The 21,286-nt window shown below is 42.5% G+C and overlaps 1 protein-coding gene across 3 annotated transcripts in view; it reads left to right on the forward strand.

Moving 5' to 3' along the window:
* Positions 1-21,286, forward strand: part of CYFIP1 (cytoplasmic FMR1 interacting protein 1) — a 122,853-nt gene that overhangs the window by 94,837 nt on the left and 6,730 nt on the right. For all 3 annotated transcript variants that reach the window (XM_032843113.1, XM_032843112.1, XM_032843111.1), the window contains 5 exons: positions 5,418-5,561; positions 7,889-7,979; positions 9,082-9,212; positions 15,558-15,630; positions 16,192-16,286. In XM_032843113.1, coding sequence (XP_032699004.1) covers positions 5,418-5,561; positions 7,889-7,979; positions 9,082-9,212; positions 15,558-15,630; positions 16,192-16,286 — 534 coding nt within the window. The remainder of the gene's footprint in view (positions 1-5,417; positions 5,562-7,888; positions 7,980-9,081; positions 9,213-15,557; positions 15,631-16,191; positions 16,287-21,286) is intronic.

Here is a 21,286-nt window from a genome sequence, read left to right on the forward strand (position 1 = left end):
CAATGGTGATGTGGATGGAATTAGATGGTATTATGCTAAGCAAAATAAGTGAATCAGAGAAAGACAATTATATGATCTCACTTCCATGTAGAATTTGAGAAACAAGGCAGAGGATTATATGGGAAGAGAGGAAAATAATGAAGAAGAAACCAGAGAGCTCTGGAGACAAACCATAAGAGATTCTTAATCTCAGGGAACAAACTGAGGTTGCTGGAGTGGAGGGGTATGGGAGGGATGGGGTGATGGACATTGGGTAGGGTATGTGTTATCGTGAGCACTGTTTATTAGATATGATGAATCACAGACATGTCCCCCTAAAACAAATAATAAATTATATATTAATAATAATTTTTAAAAAAGAAAAAAATATTTAAATGTTCTCACTTGTAGGAAGCTGGACAGCTAAGGAATAAGACAAGTATAAAGTAAGGTCTGTTATGGGGGTGGTCATACAACATTGTGATAAAAAATATGGAAGCAGCCTAACTAACCATCAAGAATATTAGAATACCTTGTTGTTCAGTGGAAAACAATATACTCATTACAAATACTTACTTAAATCTTGTGATATCTTATGGGATCTGTATTTTATTAACTTAAATCATACTCCAAATAGAATGACCCTAATTACAAAAAGATATATGCAGAGCAAAGATTATTGGAATGCTAAACAGTGGCTGTCTCTGGGAGGGCTAAGGCTGAGAAAGGTTTTCCTTTTCTGAACTCTGTGATATGTTTGTACTGTTCTCACTAGGATTTTAAGCTGCTCCCTCCAATGTTGGTTTTGGTCTCAGTCTTCACACGGCCCAGCCTGTGGGCTGTGTAGGGAAGTGGGGGCTCGCCCCCTTTCCCAGCTATACACACTAGGCCCTGCAGCCTCTAAGCCTTTAGCACTGAGTAGCTGCTGCTCATTCTCCTCTGAAGCTTTGAGGGACTGAGGTTTGAGCAGATCTTCTCTGTATTTTCTGCACATTATTCTCAAAGGTGCAGAAATGAGCCTATTAACATAATTACATAAAAGGACTACCTTCAGGTCTCTTGTCGTGGCTCTCAGGAGGGTGTCAACATGTCAGTCTTCCCTTATGACAGGTCTTTGAAGAGACAGGTCCTTGGCTCACTCTTCTTCTCTCCTCCAACTTCTCCAGGCTTGTGATGTCATCTCCCTTTAGCCGCCCGCTTCTGTCTTAATCACAACCTCACAACACTTTACAAACTAATGTGTCCATTTAAAGTTTCAACCTGTCAGCCAAGAAGAAAATGATAGATGTCTTAGTGGGACAAGCCAGAGGGTTAAGTAGAGGATATATTTGGGATGAAAGGGAAACAAGCATTGGCAGAAATAGAAGCCACCTGTGTTTTGCAAGGATTTGTGGAATTGCAAGCTGAAATTGATGCTATCCCTGTTTTCTGCATTTGGATGGTACCACGTGCTTTGCATGTACCTGGGAGGGGGGATGGGCATGTCCTTATGAGAAGGTGTGCTCCTAGGATGTTGTGACAGAGCTGGTTTTTGGAGAGGTCTTGCTCTGGCAAGGTCTGGATGCTGAGGAGGAACCAATCCTGCAGGGGGCCCTGAGGGCCAAGGCTCTGTCATGAGATGGGGTGGGTAGCGGTTTAGGGCAGGCAGCTTAGGGCCAGGGGGATGGGGCGTCAAGGAGGCAAATGGAGAATGATGGCTGGTGGAGAGATGTGACCCTAGTCCAAGCAGGAGGTAGTGCTTTAGACTAAGTGGCATTGACAGAGGTGAAGAGAAGTAGATGGGTTCAGGGGATATTTTGGAAGTGGACTTGATGGGACTTGCTTATGACCTAAAGATGGAGGGTGACAGAAAAGGAAGACCCAAGATGTTTTTCCTAGGTTTCTGGCAGTTGTTGAGTCAAGGTATCAGTTTTTGAAGTCAGGGAGGGCTAGATTTAGAGAGGTTAAAGGGAAGAGGCCTTTATCCCTAGAGCTTATGTCTACTCCTCTTCCCAGGTCTATTTGTGCCACATGTCACAGACCTTGCTGTGAGTGGGGGATAATGCTGCCCTGCTGAGTGTTCTGACCATAGCCAGGCTGGCTTCAAATGTCCCTCAGCAGAGGCGAGGACATTTAGTCCATTTATATTCAGAGTAATTATTTATAGATATGTATTTAGTACCTTGTTTTTACTTGTTTTGTCATTGTTTTTGGAGATTTTTTCTGTTCCTTTCTAGTGTTCCTTCCTTTCTAGTGTTCCTTTCTAGTCTTTGTTGCTTTTTTGTCTTTCCTTCCACTCACAGAATCTCTCTTATTATTTCTTTCAGGGCTGGATGAATGGTCATGAACTCCTTCAGTTTTTGTTTTCTGGGAAACTCTTTCATCTCCTTCTATTCTGAATGCTAGCCTAGCTGGATAGAGTATTCCTGGCTGCAGATTTTTCTCACTCAGCACATTGAATTTATCATGCCAGTCCCTTCTGTTTTGCCACATTTCTACAAAGAGATTTGCTGCTAACCTTGTGGGGTCTTCCTTTTAAGTTAGGGACTTCCTTTGTCTTGCTGTTTTTAGGATTTTTTTTCTTTATCGCTATATTTTGCAAATTTAACTATAATATGACTGGTGTTGGCTTGCTTTCGATTTTGATACAGCTCCTCTGGTTTTTAAAGCCAAAAGTTACAGAGATTTAGTCCTCCCTATGTGAGCTTCCTGGTGCAGGGTCCTATTTCTTTGCCCTCTTTGGACACACAGCTCCCTCCTCTTGTGGGCAGCCTCCCTCTGCTTTTCTGATCTTCCTAATATTTCAGATGTAGCTTCTTCTCTGTATTTCATTATGGAGTTTGTTCTCCCAGGATTCAGATCGCTCTCCAAGTTATTGACTTGGAGATGGATGCTATCTTGGAGATGAGATGGGAGTAAGCTAAGGGTCCTCCTCTAGCACCTTCCCAAGCTCCTGAGGCCATCAGATATCACTGATATTTCTCATCGTTTTCTTTTGAAACATTATAATTTATTATCAAGCAAAAACCTCACACTGAATCCTAGCATTTAAATACACATTGTGGTACTTTAAGGAGCACTTGGGAAGAGGAAAGTATATCTAAGTTGTTGATCAAAATATGCCCCCTTTCAGGTGGGATTATGGTTGTAAGTGGGGGTTGTAGGCTTGGGCACAGGATGGGCACTTAGTGGAGCTTCCAACCTTGTCATTGTTGTGTTTGGTAATTGTTTAGTCCCATACTTTCTATTTTTGGGTTCTAGGACCACCCATACATTCTGATTGTCTAGAAGGACTCACAGACTCAGTTATACTCACAGCTATAGTTCCTTATTGCAGAAGGATGCAAAGCAGGACCAGTAAGGGAAAAAGACACATCAGGTGGTGGTCAAACCAGGCACAGGCTACCAACATTGTCCCTTATGGGAATTGCATGGTTCATGCAGTTTTTCTGGCCAGAGAATAGGAGCCCACTCAATTGCTCAGGTCCAAGGCTTTCACTAGGGCTGGGTACATAGGCACATGCCTCCTGTCTTGACTGTTCACAGCTACTAAAAACTCCAGAACCCCCAGAAGGAAAGGAGCCCCCATAAATTACTATTTATACATCCAGCCTAGACAAGTTGTAGCATGGTTAAATGTCCCAGTAGTAGAAAACAACTTTATCAGTTGGTAACATTTTACAGGCTAAATTCCCAGGAATTGGAAGCAGGGCTCCTGAGGATACTCAAGAGCTGAGCATCCAGGCCTGCTGTGCTGATTCTTCAGAATCAGCTTTTTGATGTGGTTTTTGGTGTATGTAGAGGAAATATTTAAGACAATGATAAAGGGGGCAGGGGAGGATTCAGGGAACCTAAATGAAGGGGAGGTTGATATACTTCAATCCAAGTGGTAAAATGTTGATAACAGTGGATTGTGATAACTCATAATGTAAGACCTAGAACAACCACTAACACATCTGGGTGAAGAGATACTCTTGAAATTACTATAGATCATTCACAGTGGAATTCTAGAAATGTTTAAGTGACCCAGAAGAAGTCAGGAAGAATGAAGCAGACCCTACTTAGATTATCTATCAATAATTACATTATGTATAATTACTAAATATAAATGTACTAAATTTAAGTGATCTAAATACAGTTAAAATACTGAGGTTTGGCAGAGTGAATTCAAAAAACATGATTGAACAAGAAATGCAGTTCAAATAAATTATATTGGTGGGTTGAAAGTAAAAGGATGGATAAAAATACATCATGCAAACATTAATCAGAAGAAAGGAGTGACTATATTAATATAACATAAAGTAGATTTTGAAGCAAAGATAGTCGGAGACCCAAGAAGGACATTATATTATAAGGCCAAGCTACCAAGAAAATATGGCAATCCTAAATGTTTGTGTACCAAGTAGCAGAACTTCAAAATACTTGAAGCAAGTACTGACATAAGTGAAAAGAGCAATGAACAAGTCCACAATTATTGTTGGGGAATTCAACATTCTTCTTAGTCATCAATAAAGTCAGTAGACAGAAAATCAGCAACAATAAAGAACTTTAGTTGTTACAGCATCAACCAAAAGGATATTAATGACATGTCTAGAACACTCCACCCAACAACAGCAAAACATACATTGTTTTCAAGTGCCCAGGGAGCATTCCCCCACATAGACCATATTCTGGGCCATAAAACAAACCTCAAGGAAATTAAAAGAGTTGAAGTCATACAGAGTGTGTTCTCTGACCATAGTGGATTCAAACTAGAAGTCAGTAATAATAAGATGACAAGATAATCTCCAAAGGCTTAGAAACTACTGTGTTTCTATCTGATCCATGGGTCAAGAGGAAGTCTCAAGGGAAATTTTTAAAAGACACCTAACGAAATGAAATCTAAATCTATCAGAATTTGTGGAATGCAGCTGAAGAAGTGCCCATAGGGAAGCACACAACACTGAATACTTGTTAGGCGTCCTCCTGCTGAGTGTGCACCATGTCCTTAGATAAGCTTGGAGGCGCCCTCCTACCGGAAACCACCCTGATTGACTTTGTCATCTGCTCGCCTTGTGGGAGCCTCTGTCTCCAGCTCCATGTGTGTCCCTGAGAAGACCGTTTCCACTGCTCTGTCGTTCTCTTGTCCTCTGGAGACTGGGAGCAGCTCTGAGGAGGCAGCAGTGAGGATGTGCTTGTCTCTCTTTCCAGGACCTCAAAATGGCTTGTGTAGAACTGGCAGTTTGATAAATCTTTGATATTGGTTTTCTTTCTGTTTTAACAAGCTTGCTAGTAATGTCTTTATGTTGAAGACATAAATACCAGTAAGGGGGAGTCTAATAAATTCCCTGGTGTTCTCCGCCTTAAGGGTATGTATAGTGACTAGATCTTGGGTGCAGCAGTTCTTCATCTTATGGGCACAGTAAGCATATGGAGAACACTGGAGACTTCATGAAGCACTTACATTCTTTATCCCCCAGGCTTTGAACTTGGCGTACTCTAGCATTTATGGCAGCTACCGGAACTTCGTGGGGCCTCCTCACTTCCAGGTCATCTGCCGGCTGCTTGGCTACCAGGGCATTGCTGTGGTCATGGAGGAGCTACTGAAGGTCGTGAAGAGCCTGGTACGTTTCCTTCCATGGACTTCCTTTACGTGGTGAAGGGTTCTGCACCCAAATGTCCTGTAAGGAGGGGAATAAAGGATTCAGACACTCCACTGAGCAATTCTTGGATACAAATTGGGTGTCCTGCAGTTCAACTCAATTTTAGCACTGTCTACCTGGAGGTGGCATCAGATCGCACAGTTCCAAGGGCTTTCACCCACAAGACTGCCCCACGCCCACCCTCACTCAATCTCTTAATATAATTTGTCACCTGTGCCTCTGACCCACTGGCTATAAATCAGAGGTTTCTGCAGCCCCCTCCTTGGATTCAGTTAACTGCTAGGGCAGCTCACAAAACTCAGGAGACCAGTTTACTCAATAGATTACCAGTTTATTACAAAGCATACAAATCAACAGCCAGGTGAAGACCTACATAGCTAGAGGTCCCAAAGAAAGGAACTTTTGTCCTCGTGCAGTTTGGGTACCCTCAAGGTGACTTTTGGAACTGTTATGGTTCCCCAACTTGTAAGCTCCCCAAACCCCACCCTATTAGGTTTTTAAGGGGGTTTCACTACATAGGCAGGACTGATTAAATCATTGGCCTTTGGTGACTGAATGAACCTCTAGCCCCTTCTCCATCCCCAGAGGCCTAGGGGTGGTACTAAAAGTCCCAAATCTTACCATGGTGTTGGTTCTTCTGGCAACCAGCCCCCATGGGTAAGTGCTTTCCGAAAGTCACCTCATTTACATAACAAGAGACACCTTTAAGAAGCTCTTTTAGGATAATTTGAAGGGTTTTAGGAGCTCTATGCTAGGAACAGGTAAGACCATATATGAAGCTTTTATTTAAAAAACAAAACAAAAAAAAACCAGTATCTCACACAGCCTTGAATTCACTGGGGTGGAAAAGCCTGGTCCATGTTATTTTAAGTAATTCATAGAAAAAGCTAAGTGCCCAAATACACATTTCCTTATAAGAAAATGTGGCCTTTATATGAAGAAGTAACCTTCCCTACCCCCTTACAGGGTGTATGCCCCTTTCCTGGGTGCCAGGGATTAAACTGTGAATAAAGGATTAGACACTCATCTCTGTAACTTGAGGTCAGAAGTTATGTTTACAAGTCTTTTTGGAAAGAGAGTGAGAAAATGATGTTTGTAGACTATATAGATTTAGTTTTCTATGTATTATTTCTGTTAATTGAGAAAGAACTTCATAAAATCTTAATCTTTAATCTTTTCCCATTATTTTAGTCATTTTTTAAAAGATTTTATTTATTTATTTGAGAAAGACATGAGCAGGGGGAGGGTCAGAGGCAAAGGGAGAAGCAGACTCCTGCTGAGCGGGGAGCCCAGTGCGGGACTTGATCCCAGGACCCCAAGATCCTGAGCCAAAGGTAGACGCTTAACTGACTGAGCCACCCAGGTGCCCCTATTTTAATTGTCTTTCTGTGGTTGAGCCCATTTCTTTAAGATTCTTCAGGTCTTTTCCATCCTTAAAGCTGAATTTTTGGCCACGTAGATAAAACTGGCAATCCTCAAGGAGATGATATTATTAACAATGCAAAGCAAAAGTTGACAGAATTCTCAGAAGTTGACAAAATATACAATCTTTTTGGATCAAAAATCTATTAGAATATATAAAAGTTGGGTCTTTTGACACAGCCATGACTACATGACCCACTCAGTCTCTGTTAAGACCCTCAGCTAGAGCCTTTGCCCCAAAACACATAACTTGGAAGGTGTTAGGCGCATGAGGTGACAGAGTCCAGTGTTGGAGCTGCACCAAATCGATCAGAAGAATACAGGAACCACCCCATGAGGATGTTGCTTCCCCAGAGCCACTGTGCTCACCAAAGTTGGAGTCCCTTGCCTTCCCACTGTCACAGCTCACACCATTTGCCTCCTGAAGGGGGAATTGTGTTTTATTTTTTTATTTTTTTTAAGATTTTATTTATTTATTTGATAGAGATCACAAGTAGGCAGAGAGGCAGGCAGAGAGAGAGGAGGAAGCAGGCTCCATGCCGAGCAGAGAGCCCGATGTGGGGCTCGATCCCAGGACCCTGGGATCATAACCTGAGCCGAAGGCAGAGGCCCCAACTTACTGAACCACCCAGACGCGCCCTGGGGAATCGTGTTTTAGAACATGCATTTAGTTAGTCTTGTTAAGTCACCCTGGTGGCAGTTGTTTTAGTTCTGTGGATAGGATTTCCTTTCCCAGCCAACGTGATTTTCGGTCCTGCTCATTGCTATGTGTTTTACAAACAGACTCCTTTTTAGAAGCCCCATGCACCACTCACAACCTCTGGGACAATGATGTCAGTGGCTGATGCAGCCTCTCTCTCCTGCAGCTGCAAGGCACAATCCTGCAGTACGTGAAGACACTGATGGAGGTGATGCCCAAGATCTGCCGCCTCCCCCGGCATGAGTATGGCTCTCCTGGTGAGTGTGGCACCTCCATGGGGGTGTAGCATGGAGGGAACAGCATGAGTGGTCAAACCCCAGTGTAGGAAATCAAGTCGAAATTTACTGATAAGGATAGGATCTGCTTTGCCCGGGTGGGAGGAAGCCAGGAATCTAATCAAAGTCTGATTAATCAGTTTCCAGTAGAACAAACAAACCAGCCTTCCATCTGAGAGCAGGTGGGTGGGCAGGTGTGCTGGAATTACCACATTTGAGGGAGGAAGCTGGTAGTAGGGAGGCAGCACCATTAGTCGCCTACATGATGGGGCTCTGAACACTGGGAGGCCTTGACTCCTGGACAGCACCCGGACCTTGAAGATCACCAACCAGGGAGGGGCAGGGAACTCATCTGCTGGATCAACTGCCCTGGTTGTCCTTGCAAAATGGCAGTTGGGACTGGCATGTTGGCCTGAGGAGTTTGAAACCTGTTAAGTCTCTAACTTTGTTCTTCTTTGAGTTGTTTTGGCTATTCTAGGTCTTCTGCATGACCACATACATTCTGGAGTCAGTTTGTGGATTTTTGACTGGGTCGGCATTTGAATGTATAGATCAAATGAAGGAATATTAACTTTCCTTCCAGCTTTTATGCCTGGTCTTGTTGTGCCCTTTACAATATGCAGGATCTCTAGAACAGTGAAGAAAATGTGTTGTCTTGCTCTGGAGCTCAGGGAGAAAGTATGCAGGTTTTACCACTGAGTATGACATTAGTTGCAGGTTTTTTATAGAAGCCGTATATCAGATTAAATATGTTCCCTTCTGTGCCTGTGAGGGGATACTGAATTTTTCAAAACCCTTTCTGTTTCTGCTGGAGATGTGGTCTTTTTCCTTTATTCTTGTGATGTGGTGCTTCCTCCGAAGATACAGGGTTGATAGAGATGGAGGCTTTGGAGCCAAGGCCCAAGGCCTAGGTGATGGACAAACAAGAAAGATGTTGGGGTCAGGGGACATGTGGCCATTTTCATAGCAGGCACAGTGGCAGTGTCCGAGGATGTTTCATGGCCAGCACGAGTGCTCCTAGCTGTAGACCCCAGACTGTGCCTCCAACCCCCTCAGTCTCTCTATTCACTCTCTGCTACCACAGGCATCCTAGAGTTCTTCCACCACCAGCTGAAGGACATTGTTGAGTATGCGGAGCTGAAGACAGTGTGCTTCCAAAACCTGCGGGAAGTGGGCAATGCTGTCCTCTTCTGCCTGCTCATCGAGCAAAGCCTGGTGAGTGCTCAACCCAGCCAAACCCCAGGCCATGTAGTCATTCCCCACAGGTGCCTGAAAAAGGCATTTTTCTAGAGGCCAGATTTATTAGGGTTATTTGATGAGGGTAAAGCACCATTCTTTTTTTGTGTGTGACTATTTAGATTTTAATTTGAATTTGTTTCCTGTAACTAAAAAACAAAAATGCAAGATAATTCATCATTTAAGAATGTTTTACTATGAGCCCTGTGGAATGTTTTATTATATAGTATTTGCTCCAGCTAAAAAACATGTGACATATAGCTCTAACTTAAGTCTTCCTCACTGACAGAACACATTCCCTTACCATATTCTTCAAGGGTATGTTGCATCTTCATCTATCTTTGCTCTGCTCTGAAAGTTCAGAGTATCAGTATCAGCTTGCCAAATGTATTGAAGAAGCATATTGGCATTTCAGTGTTAATTGGTTATGTCTTTAGACCTATTTGGGAAAATCTTTTACTGTGTTGCTTCTTTTTTTTTTTTTTTTTTAAAGATTTTATTTATTTATTTGACAGCCAGAGATCACAAGTAGGCAGAAAGGCAAGCAGAGAGAGAGGAGGAAGCAGGGTCCCTGCTGAGCAGAGAGCCCGATGCGGGGCTTGATCCCAGGACCCTGAGATCATGACCTGAGCCGAAGGCAGAGGCTTTAACCCACTGAGCCACCCAGGCGCCCCTGCTATGTTGCTTCTTAAAGCACTTTCCTTTCTTCAGGGCCCTGGGAGCTTGACGGGGACAGGGTCATGTTTTGCAGTGACTGGGACCATGGTGCCCATATGCCTTTCAGGGCATGGCATTCAGACTGCCATGTTTCTAGGGGCCAAGCTACTGGATTGGCCACCTTACATCCAATTACAAATATATAGATATAGATATATGTTGTCAGGTAGTCCAAGGTTGGGTGTGGATACCTCTGGGAGCTGATGGCCTCCCATCGGGACCTGTATCTTTTGGCTTTCCCCTCTGTTGCTGTGGTCCTGGGTAGACCCTTTCCACGTGGTAACAATGAGAGGGCACCCTAGGCCATCTGTAAGTCAGCATGGACTCTGAGTGAACAGCCCCTCATGTGCCACCCTTTCCCACAGCAGGAGTGACAGCATGAGGTGGAGGACCCACCAAAGTCACAGGGTGGGCTGGGCAGCCCTGCAAAGAGCAGGCAGGCTGGCTGTGGGGCCAGCAAGCAGCTGACATCTAGGCCAGCCTTGCTCCAGGAACATTAGGGAGAACTGAATCTTCTATTGTACTATCTGTGAATTTTTTTAAAAAGATTTACTTAGAGAGAGAGAGAGAGCACATGTGACTAGGGGGAGGGGCAGAAAGAGAGAGAGAAGCAGACTCCCTGCTGAGAGCAGAGTCCAACACATGGCTCAGTCCCATGGTTCTGAGATCATGACCTGAGCCAAAACTAACAGTTGAAGGCTTAACCAACTGAGCCTGCCAGGTGCCCCAATATTTGTAAATTCTTAACAACCAGAAAAGTTAGGAAGAGTTGCTTTATTTATTTATTTATTTTTTAGATGTTATTTATTTATTTGAGAGGGAGAGCAGTAGGGCATGATCAGGGTGGAAGGGCAGAGGGAGAGGGAGATGCAGATTCACTGAGCAGGGATCCTGATCTGGGGCTCGATCCCAGGACTCCAGGATCGTGACCTGAGCTGAAGCCAGACACTTAACTGACTGAACCACCCAAGCACCCCAGGAAGAATTACTTTAAATGATAATCTATTATCATGAATTTTAAATATTTATTATAGGAAGATTCCCTTCATATACTGACTTTTCCTGAACACGCAACATAAAGTGAAATTTTTCTTGTCCATATGTGTCTAAGTCTAAAGGTGCTTTTTAGTCCCTGGTTTTGGGTTATGGCAGGAAGTCCCAAGTTTTACTGATGGAGGACTGGCTTATGGAATTCACTTAGTGGCAGGGAACCATAGAAGGCTGGTTTTTCCTCTGGTTTAGTTGTGCTTTTAGGAAATAAACTATCAAAAGCTTTTCTTCACCTACAAAATAGAAGATGTCAAGGATCCTTGTATGGACATAAAAGAATCATAGAACCATAGAGGTTCGATGCTGGAAGGGCAAAACTTATCTCTCATCAGCTCAGAGGAATAGTGTACACCCATTGTCAGGTCAACAATTGGACACTCATTGGCTTTAGGGTGGAGTGTGATGCTGTATTAGAAAGTTAGAAAAAGAGGGATCTTGAACCAGTGTGATCCTTGCTATCTGGTTCCTTCAATTATGCCTGTTGCATATCTCTCAAGACAAGCAAATTCCTTGTGAGAGTCACGTAGTACTCCTAAAGACCTCACCACCATTCAGTGGGAATTGGTCTCATCAGTGAAGGGGATCCTCTAGGCCTTGGGGGCCTGGTGAGTAGCACCCAATTGACACAGATCCCCCTCATCTTCTCCCTTCTGGAACCAGGCTTGTGTCTTAGGTGAATACTCTTGTGCTTAACTCCTTTGAGTGGTAAGGACAGTACTGGACACCTAGGAAAAATGTTATAAAATGTTACAAATTTGTTGGGACACCTGGGTGGCTCAGTTGGCTAAGCTGCTGCCTTCGGCTCAGGTCATGATTCCAGGGTCCTGGGATCGAGTCCCACATTGGGCTTCTTGCTCAGCAGGGAGCCTGCTTCTCTCTCCGCCTTTGCCTGCCTCTCTGCCTGCTTGTGCACTCTCTCTCTCTCTCTCTCTCTGACAAAAAAACAAATTAACAAAATCTTTTTTAAAAATGTTATAAGTTTGTCAATTGCTTTGAGAGCAAACTTTGGCTTATGAGTGTGTGAATATTTCTGAAACTGAATGAAAAGAGCATCATCTACATCCGAGTTGAGTGCAGCAGATTCCAGGGCCCATGCCTGAGGCATAGTGAGCATCATGCATTACTCTCTTATGGAAGCAGTGGCCCTGCTTCAGAGGGATGCCTGTCACCACCCCTCCTCACACCCTCTGCTCACTGTCACCCCTTCACTTCTCCTTTTTCTGGATTCCCTTGTCCATGCATCTTGTGCAAGTGGTGAGAAGCCAAACTTTCTGTGTTGGGCAGCAGACCTGGCCCCAGATTGGAATTCTGTGGTGTTGCTTTTGTCCTTTGGAAGTAGGAGGTGCTGTTTCCTATAGAACCATCAGTGTGAAACTCTCCAAGGTTGAAGACGGCATGGCTATTCTCACTCCATCTCATGTGGTTATGCCCAAACCCCATCAAACCCAAGTACAGTTTTGAAGACTCCAGACATTGATCTGTTCTTGGTGCTTATTTTGGACTCTCTGAGGAAGGTGGTAGTATGTTTTGGTATTTGTGTGGGTTCCCAATATTATGACTAGAGATACTCGGGGTAAATCAGATTGTCACGTTAGCAAAGTATGGTAACTGTGACCCAGCTGCCAGGGCAACAAGTATGTGGGTGGGGCCCATGGGCCTGACCATGCTATCGCGCATTAGCGGCCCCAGCCAGTGCCAGGATTGGATTCAGTAGCCAAAAATATTGGTCTTACCAAATCCGTGCATTGTATAGATAAATTTAACTTTCTGAAGAAATTTAATTTTGCTTTTCAAATTCTGCTCCCTACAAACCTAGCCTGGTATAAAAAAGTTCACACACACACACACACACACACACACACACACACACACACAGGAATATTATGCAGCCAACAAAAAGAATGAAATCCTGCCATTTGCAATGACATGGATGGAACTAGAGGGTATTATACTGAGCGAAATAAGTCAGTCAGAGAAAGACAAATATCAGATGATTTCACTCATATGTGGAGTTTAAGGAACAAAAGAGATAAAGGAAGGGAAAGAAAAATAAGATAAAAACAAGAGGGAGGCAAACCATAAGAGACTTTTAACTCTAGGAAGCAAACAGGATGCTGGAGAGGAGGTGGGGGAGTTGGGTAACTGGGTGATGGACATTAAGAGAGGGCACTTGATGTAATGAGCACGGGTGTTATATACAACTGCTGAATCACTAAATTCTACCCCTGAAACTAGTAATACACTGTATGTCCCCTAAATTGGATTTATTTATTTATTTTTAAGATGTTATTTATGTGACAGAAAGTGAGAGAACAAGTAGAGGGAAGGGGCAGAGGGGGAGAGAGAGAGAGGGAAAAGCAGACTCCCTGTTGAGTAGGGAGCCTGATGCGGGGCTCAATCCCAGGACCCCGGGATCATGACCTGAGCCAAAGGCAGACGCTTAACCAACTGAGCCACCCAGGCATTCCTAACTAAATGGGATTTAAATTAAAAAACTTTTAAAAACCAAAAATAACCTAGCCCAGAAAGTTTGATAATGTAGTTGGGGTTTTTTGTTTGTTTGTTTGGGTTTTAGGATTGGTTTGTTTGCTTGTTTTTAGTTTATGTATGTGTGTGTTTAATAAACTTTTTATTTTAGTATAGTATCAATTGCTTGTTTGTTTTAAATGCTGGTTTTTGTAACTATTCTCAATTTTTCTGGTTTGGTTTGGGGGCAAAAATTTGAGCTCATTGGTAATAGAACCTGGAAGCAGCACAGCTGGATGAGCCCTTCTCCACTTGAGTGGTTTTGCTGGCTGTAGGCTCCTTGAACTGCCTGCAGAGCTCTCTTGGGTGCTCTGCCCCAGCATTCCTGCTTGGCAGCTGTCATTCCTTAACCAAGTCTCCCACCTGCCATCCATTTGCCTGACCAATTTCTGGCAGTCAGTCACCCACCTTCCAACTGCCCCCCACACTCTGTTGGTGCAGGCCAGCATTCACTCCTCTCTCCATGTTGCTTTTTTCACTCAACAGTAAATACATGCTGGAGATCATTGTACATTAGGAAGTGGTGACATTCCTTATCCTTTTTGTAGCTGCATAGAATTCCATTGATATCGCCCTCTAATGTGTTTGCATAACACAGAATCATCATCTCATCTTGTCCCCTTTTTTAGCTTGTTCCTCTCTCCTCCCCCAACATCTTTCTCACCAGAATAGAAGGCCCAGGGGAACAGGTCCTGGGTACACTGGTCTAGAGGTAGCTTCTACTACATATATTCTGCATGAGGAGTTCATGCTTTGCTGCTGGCCTCAGGAACAGAGACATGGTATGGAGGGGTAAATCTCCTTCTGGAGGTGGAACAAGGGGCAGCGGCACTAGATTTATGTTACGTGACAGTAGGACCCTCACTTGATAAGTACAAAATGTCTTCTCTTCCCCTTCTTGGTCTTAGCTTTGCCATCATCCAGGGAAATTTTCAGAGGGAAAAATACCATCATTTGATATATGTCTTGACTTTCTGAAAACAGTTTCTTTGTTTAGAAATTTGTCTTATTGGGGTGTCTGGGTGGCTCAGTGGGTTAAAGCCTCTGCCTTCAGCTCAGGTCATGATCCCAGGATCCTGGAATTGAGCCCTGCATTGGGCTCTCTGCTTGGTAGGGAGCCTGCTTCATCCCCTCTCTCTCTGCCTGCCTCTGCCTACTTGTCTCTGTCAAATGAATAAATAAAATCTTAAAAAAAAAAGAAATTTGTCTTATTACTGTGGGATTATAAGATTTCAAGATGGCTGTAGAGTCGGAGGCGTGAGAGAGAACTCATTTCATATCTTCTACAGGCCCCATGGGGAACACACCAATCTTCAGGGCCCTTCTCTATAGTTTAAGAGCCTCTGAGTCTGGAAAATACCCTGTTCTTAACTACATATGGGTTTTTGGTAAGTTTTTAGGAGTTCTGTAACCCCTGTGATATCAGAGGTAAACTTGCCCTTTACACAGCGATATTCTGGAGAATGGGTCTTCTGCAGGGTTTTTATTACCTCTTTAGAGGTGTTGTGATCCAAAATCAGGTTCAGAGTGACTGCTCAGAACTTCGTTTGTGTACAAAGGTGATGCTGCCTTTCCTTCTGCATCTAGTGCTGTTCACAGAGGAATTACCCTTCCTCCTGTCTATGTAGTGTGTATTGTTGTAAACTGTTATAACTAAGTTACAAACTTCTTAAGAGGCTAGTAGCAAATTAGCAGATCAGGGCTGCCAGACTGTAAATCCTGGGAAACAAAGGCCATTGTTTTCAGTATTCAACACTGGTTTTTACTCATGTCTATATTTAAATTAATTAAAAGTAAATACAATTTAAATTCAGTTATTCAGGTATACTAGCCATATGTGGCTGGTAACATGTCAATGTATAACACAAACAGAAAACATTTCCATCATCCCAGAGAATTCTACTGCATGGTGCCACTTAGAGTATTTGTTTTACACTAAATGGCAAATATAGATCTTGTTTTCAGCACAACTTTTCTGTCTGTCTTTGGATGAGGTAAATGTCCTAATGCAGTCCTCTTCTTTTGGTCTAGTCTTTAGAAGAAGTGTGTGACCTCTTGCACGCAGCCCCATTTCAGAACATCCTGCCGAGAGTCCACGTGAAAGGTGAGTCTGTGTATCTCTTACCAGGGAGTGCAGACTAACCTTTGTAGTAGTGACACTTAGTCCTTGTGACCAGAGAACTTAGTGCCAGTTTTGTTTGAGTTTCAGTGCCTGTTCCATCATAACTGGAGGTGATTGGTAATGTAACGTGGTTAGATTAATATTGAATAATTGAAGTATTAAAGGCTGAAAAGCTATGTCTTGGATGTGCTTCAAAATAGCTACTATCCTGTTGTTTCATAACGGTTGAGTATCTATGAAACGAGTGTCATGAGTTGATACTCATGCAGCAGATGGGTACAGAGGGTTTTGTACTATTCTCTGATTTTGATTACATTTGGAATTTTTATGTTTCAGAAAAAATGAATATTGAACAGAAAGTCAATTCTATCATTTTGAATTAAAATAAGCCAATTCTGTAATGTTCAGAGAGAATCTCTATGTATAATGTTAACTTAAGAAATCTTTCATTTGTTTCTTTGACAACATTAAACTTCAGCAATCGTTTTTCATGCAAAAAATTAAAATAAAAATGCAGAAATTAAAATATTTTTTCCACCGCAGAGGGAGAGAGACTTGATGCCAAAATGAAAAGACTGGAATCAAAGTATGCACCACTGCATCTTGTCCCTCTGATTGAAAGACTGGGGACCCCTCAGGTAATGCATACTGTGACAGCTGTCACTGCTGCAAGTTTGTTGTCCACATCAGGCCTGGGGCTGAAGCTTCAGATTACAGGCTCTGGGTGACCCTCTCTGGAAGGCATCATGAAGTTCGGTGGGCTTTCTTGGGCCTCAGTGTCTCCAGTGGGGTTCGTAACAAGACCTTGTCACAGGGTGGTTGGGAATTTTGAATGCGCTAACATGTGCAAAGGGCTTAGGATATTATCTGGCACATAAGACGTACACAATAGATGTTACTTGTTTTTTTTGTCTATCTCTTCATGAAGAAGACTTTTTTCATAGTTTTTTTTTTTAAAGATTGCTTTTAGTTATTTATTTGACAGACAGAGATCACAAGTAGGCAGAGAAGCAGGCAGAGAGGAAAGGGGAAGCAGGCTCCCTGCTGAGCAGAGATCCCGATGTGGAGCTCGATCCCAGTACCCTGGGATCACGACCCGAGCCGAAGGCAGAGGCTTTAACCCACTGAGCCACCCAGGTGCCCCCATAGTTTTTTAGTAACAGAAAAAAGTGGGAGTCACATATAGGAGGCAAGATAGCAGGGTACAGTTCCATGATTTTATATCAAATTAAGCTAGATCAGGGTTTCTCAGATGCAGTACTATCCTCAGTTTGGACCAGATATTTTTTATTGTGGGGATTTTCCTATGAATTGTAGGATGTTTAGCAGTGTCTCTGGTATAACAGCCTCATGGAGATATAACTTAGAAGCAGCAGTTTGAAAAACGCCTGGGGCAAATGAAAAGGAGAGTAGTTTACTTATTTCAGAACGTGTCAGGCAAAACAGAGAAATCCTTGAGAGACTTCTCCAGGAACAAAGGAGCAGCAGGTACCATGTCTATCCCCTGCCCCCCAGCATAAACACATGGCCTCCTGCAATAACCAGCACCATGCTGACACTCAACTACCTCACTTGCTAACACTGCTACCCCACTCCCCTGTGCTGTGCTACAGCAGATCTGCACCCTTTAGACAGGTATGCCTCACTCCTAACTCAGGAAGAACCATCCTGCAGGGGATTGGTGCTACACAAACTTTGCTAACACCACCATACCATGGTCCCCCACTCCTCACCATTGCAGCTCTGCCCCTCAGTACACTCTTAGCCAGAGCTCATCTGGGGGGTGCCACAGCCTGGCAGTATGCAAGCACCTTGACAGGGGCCAACACCACTTCCAAGTGACTCTTACCCTGCAGAGGGGAAAAGATAACCACACAGATCAGTCAGAGGGCCCAGCAGTGGGTTGGGGCAGACAACTGGTCTGTCTGCAAGCCCTGCCCACCAACAAAAGTTCAGGGGACAACACAGGGAAAATTTGGTGCTACTGCATCTCTGGCAAACGCCTAGTCTGACTCAATTCAATCTGTAGGTGGTGCGAGACTAGCCCACTAACAACACAGGGACCAAGTACTCCCCATAACAGACAGAGCCACTAAAGACAATTAGACTGAAGGAAAAAGCAGCTCAGCCACAACAGCAGGACATACACAACACATAGAGGAGATAGCCCTGAAGTGCCAGGTTCTGGTGAACAGGGGACACTGCATAGCAGAGACCTTCTTCATAAGGCCACTACTTCCAAGAACAGGAGACATAGCTGAATTTCCCAGCACATAGAAACAGACACAGAGAGTTAAAGAAAATGAAGAGAGAGAGGAATATGTCCCAAATGAAAGAATAGGGAAAAAAAACCCACAAGAGACCTAAGCAAATGGAGATCAGTAATGTGCCTGATAGAGAATTTAAAGTAACCTTATAAAGATACTCACTGGGTTTAAAAAAAGAGTGGAACACATCAATGACAACAAAGAGAACCGATCAGAGATAAAAAACACAATAAATAAAATTAAAAATACACTAGCTGGAATAAATAGAAGGCTAGAAGAGCAGAAGAACGTATCAGTGACCTTCAGGACAGAGAAATATAAAATAGTCAAGCTGAGCAGGTGAGAGAAATAAAATTATGCAGAATGAGATTTGATGTAGGGAACACAGCAACATGATCAAGTATAACAACATTTGTATTATAGGGATCCCAGAAGAAGGGAGAGAAGCGGGGGCAGAAAATTTATTTGAAGAAATAATAGATGAAAACTTCCCAAATCTGGGAAAGGAAAGAGAAGTCCGGATCCAGGAGGCACGGAGAGCCACCAACGAAAGCTACCCAAGGAGGTCCACACCAAGACACATAGTAATTAAAATGGCAAAAAGTAGTGATAGAGAATTTTAAGAGCAGAAAGCGAAAACTGTTATGTACGAGGGAAACCAAATAAAGCTATCAAGATTCTTCAGCAGAAATTTTGGAAGAACAGAAAGGAGTGGCATGATCTATAGATTCATCATACTGAAAGGAAAAAATCAGCCAAGAATACCCTGTTCATAAGGCTATCATTCAGATTAGAAGGAGAGAATAAAAGTTTCTCACAAAAACACAAGTTAAAGGAATTTATGACCCCTAAACCAACCCTACTAGAAATGTTAAAGGGGATTCTTTGAGTAGGAAGGAAAAACCATAATTAAGACTAAGAAAAATTGGAAGCACAAAAACAATAAAAATAAACATATCCATAAAAGTCCTGAGACTTACAAAATAAAAGGATATCAAGTATGATACCATATACCTAAAATGTGGGGGGAAGGAGTAAAGAATGGGTTCAAACTTAAGCGAACATCAACTTAATATAGACTGCAATATGCAGAAGATGTTAAATACAAACCTAATGTTAACCACAAATCAAAAACCAGTAACACACAGGCAAAAAAATAAAAATAAATCAAAGTAAATTACTGAAGAAAGCTGGCAAACTAAGAGAAGAGAGCAAGAGAAGAAAGGTACAGAGAGGGCGCCTGGGTGGCTCAGTGGGTTAAGCTGCTGCCTTCGGCTCAGGTCATGATCTCAGGGTCCTGGGATCGAGTCCCGCATCGGGCTCTCTGCTCAGCAGGGAGCCTGCTTCCCTCTCTCTCTCTCTGCCTGCCTCTCTGTCTACTTGTGATCTCTCTCTGTCAAATAAATAAATAAAATCTTTAAAAAAAAAAAAAAAAGGTACAGAGATAAACTACAAAAACAACCACAAGACAAGTACCAAATTGGCAATAAATACACATATATGAATAATTACTTTGAATGTAAATGTATAAATTCTCCAATCAAAAGATATAGGGTGATAAAAATCTTAAAAAAAAAATTTATAAACCATGTTGGGCTCTCTGCTCAGCAGGGAGTCTGCTCCCCGCCCCCCCCCACCTGCCTCTCTGCCTACTTGTGATCTCTGTCAAATAAATAAATAAAAATCTTTCGAAAAAAATTTATAAAAAGATATAGGGCAATGGAATGGATTAAAAAAAAAAAAAACCAAGACCTATCTATATGCTGCCTATAAGAGACTCATTTCAGACCTAAAGACACATGTAGATTGAAAGTGAGGGCATGGAGAAACATTTATCATGCAAATGGATGTGAGGGTAAAGCCAGGGTAGCAATACTTGTATTGGACAAAACAGACTTTAAAACAAAGACTGTCACAAGATATAAAGAAAGGCACTGTATAAGTCATAAAAAGAACAATCCAACAAGAAGATAAAACAATTGTAAATACTTGTGCCCCCAATATGAAAGCACCCAAATACATAAAGCAGTTAATAACAAACATAAAGTGAGTAACTGGCAGTAATACAATAATATTAGGGGAATTTAACACCCCGCTTATCAGTGGACATCAAACAAAATCAACAAGCAAGCAGTGGCTTTGAATAACACACTAAAGTATATAACATATATTCAGAACATCCCTCCTAAAACAGCAGCATACACACTCTTTTTGAGTGCACACAGAACATCCTCCAGAATAGATCACATATTAGCCCACAAAACAAGTCTCAAAAAATTATAAAAGATTGAAGGCACACCATACATCTTTTCTGACCACAACACTATGAAACTAGAAGTCAACCACAGGAGAAAATCTGGAAAGATCACAAATAACATGCTACTAAACAATAAATGGGTCAACCAAGAAATCAAAAAGGAAATAAAAAATTACATGGTAACAAATGAAAATGAAAACAATAGTTCAAAGTCTTAGGGATGCAACAAGGGTGGTTCTAAGAGGGAAGTTTATAGCAATGTAGGCTTACCTCAAGAAACAAAAACAGTCCCAGACAACCTAACCTTACATCTAAAGGAGCTAGTAAAAGAACAGCTATCAAAACCCAAAACCAGCAGAAGGAAGGAAGGAAGGAAGGAATATTAGAGCAGAAATAAATGAGATAGAATCTAAAATATATATAATGTAATAAATCTGAAACCAGGAGCTTGTTCCTTGAAAAAATCAAAATTGATAAACCTTTAGCCTTTCATTTTAAAACCTTTCATTTTTAAAAATAAGAGAGGGAAGACTCAAATAAATATTAGAAATGAAAGGGGCTCCTGGGTGGCTCAGTGGGTTAAAGCCTCTGCCTTTAGCTCAGGTCATGATCCCAGGGTCCAGCAGGGAGCCTGCTTCCTCCTCTCTCTCTGCCTGCCTCTCTGCCTACTTGTGATCTCTGTCTGTCAAATAAATAAAATCTTTTTTTAAAAAATGAGAAAAGAGAAATCACACCCAATACCACAGAAAGACAGTTATAAGAGACTATTATGAAAAATTATATGCCAACGAATGGACAACCTTGAAGAAATAGATAAATTGTTAGAAAAATAAACTTCCCAAACCTGAAGCAGAATAGAAAATTTGAACAGACCAATTACCAGCAATGAAATTGAATGAGTAATCAAAAACCCAACAAACGGGGCGCCTGGGTGGCTCAGTGGGTTAAGCCGCTGCCTTCGGCTCAGGTCATGATCTCGGAGTCCTGGGATCGAGCCCCGCATCGGGCTCTCTGCTCAGCAGGGAGCCTGCTTCCTCCTCTCTCTCTGCCTGCCTCTCTGCCTGCTTGTAATCTCTCTCTCTCTGTCAAATAAATAAATAAAATCTTTAAAAAA

The sequence above is a fragment of the Lontra canadensis genome, unplaced genomic scaffold (genome assembly GCF_010015895.1).
Source record: "Lontra canadensis isolate GAN:19392208 unplaced genomic scaffold, GSC_riverotter_1.0 scaffold135, whole genome shotgun sequence".
Taxonomy (NCBI): Eukaryota; Metazoa; Chordata; class Mammalia; order Carnivora; family Mustelidae; genus Lontra; species Lontra canadensis.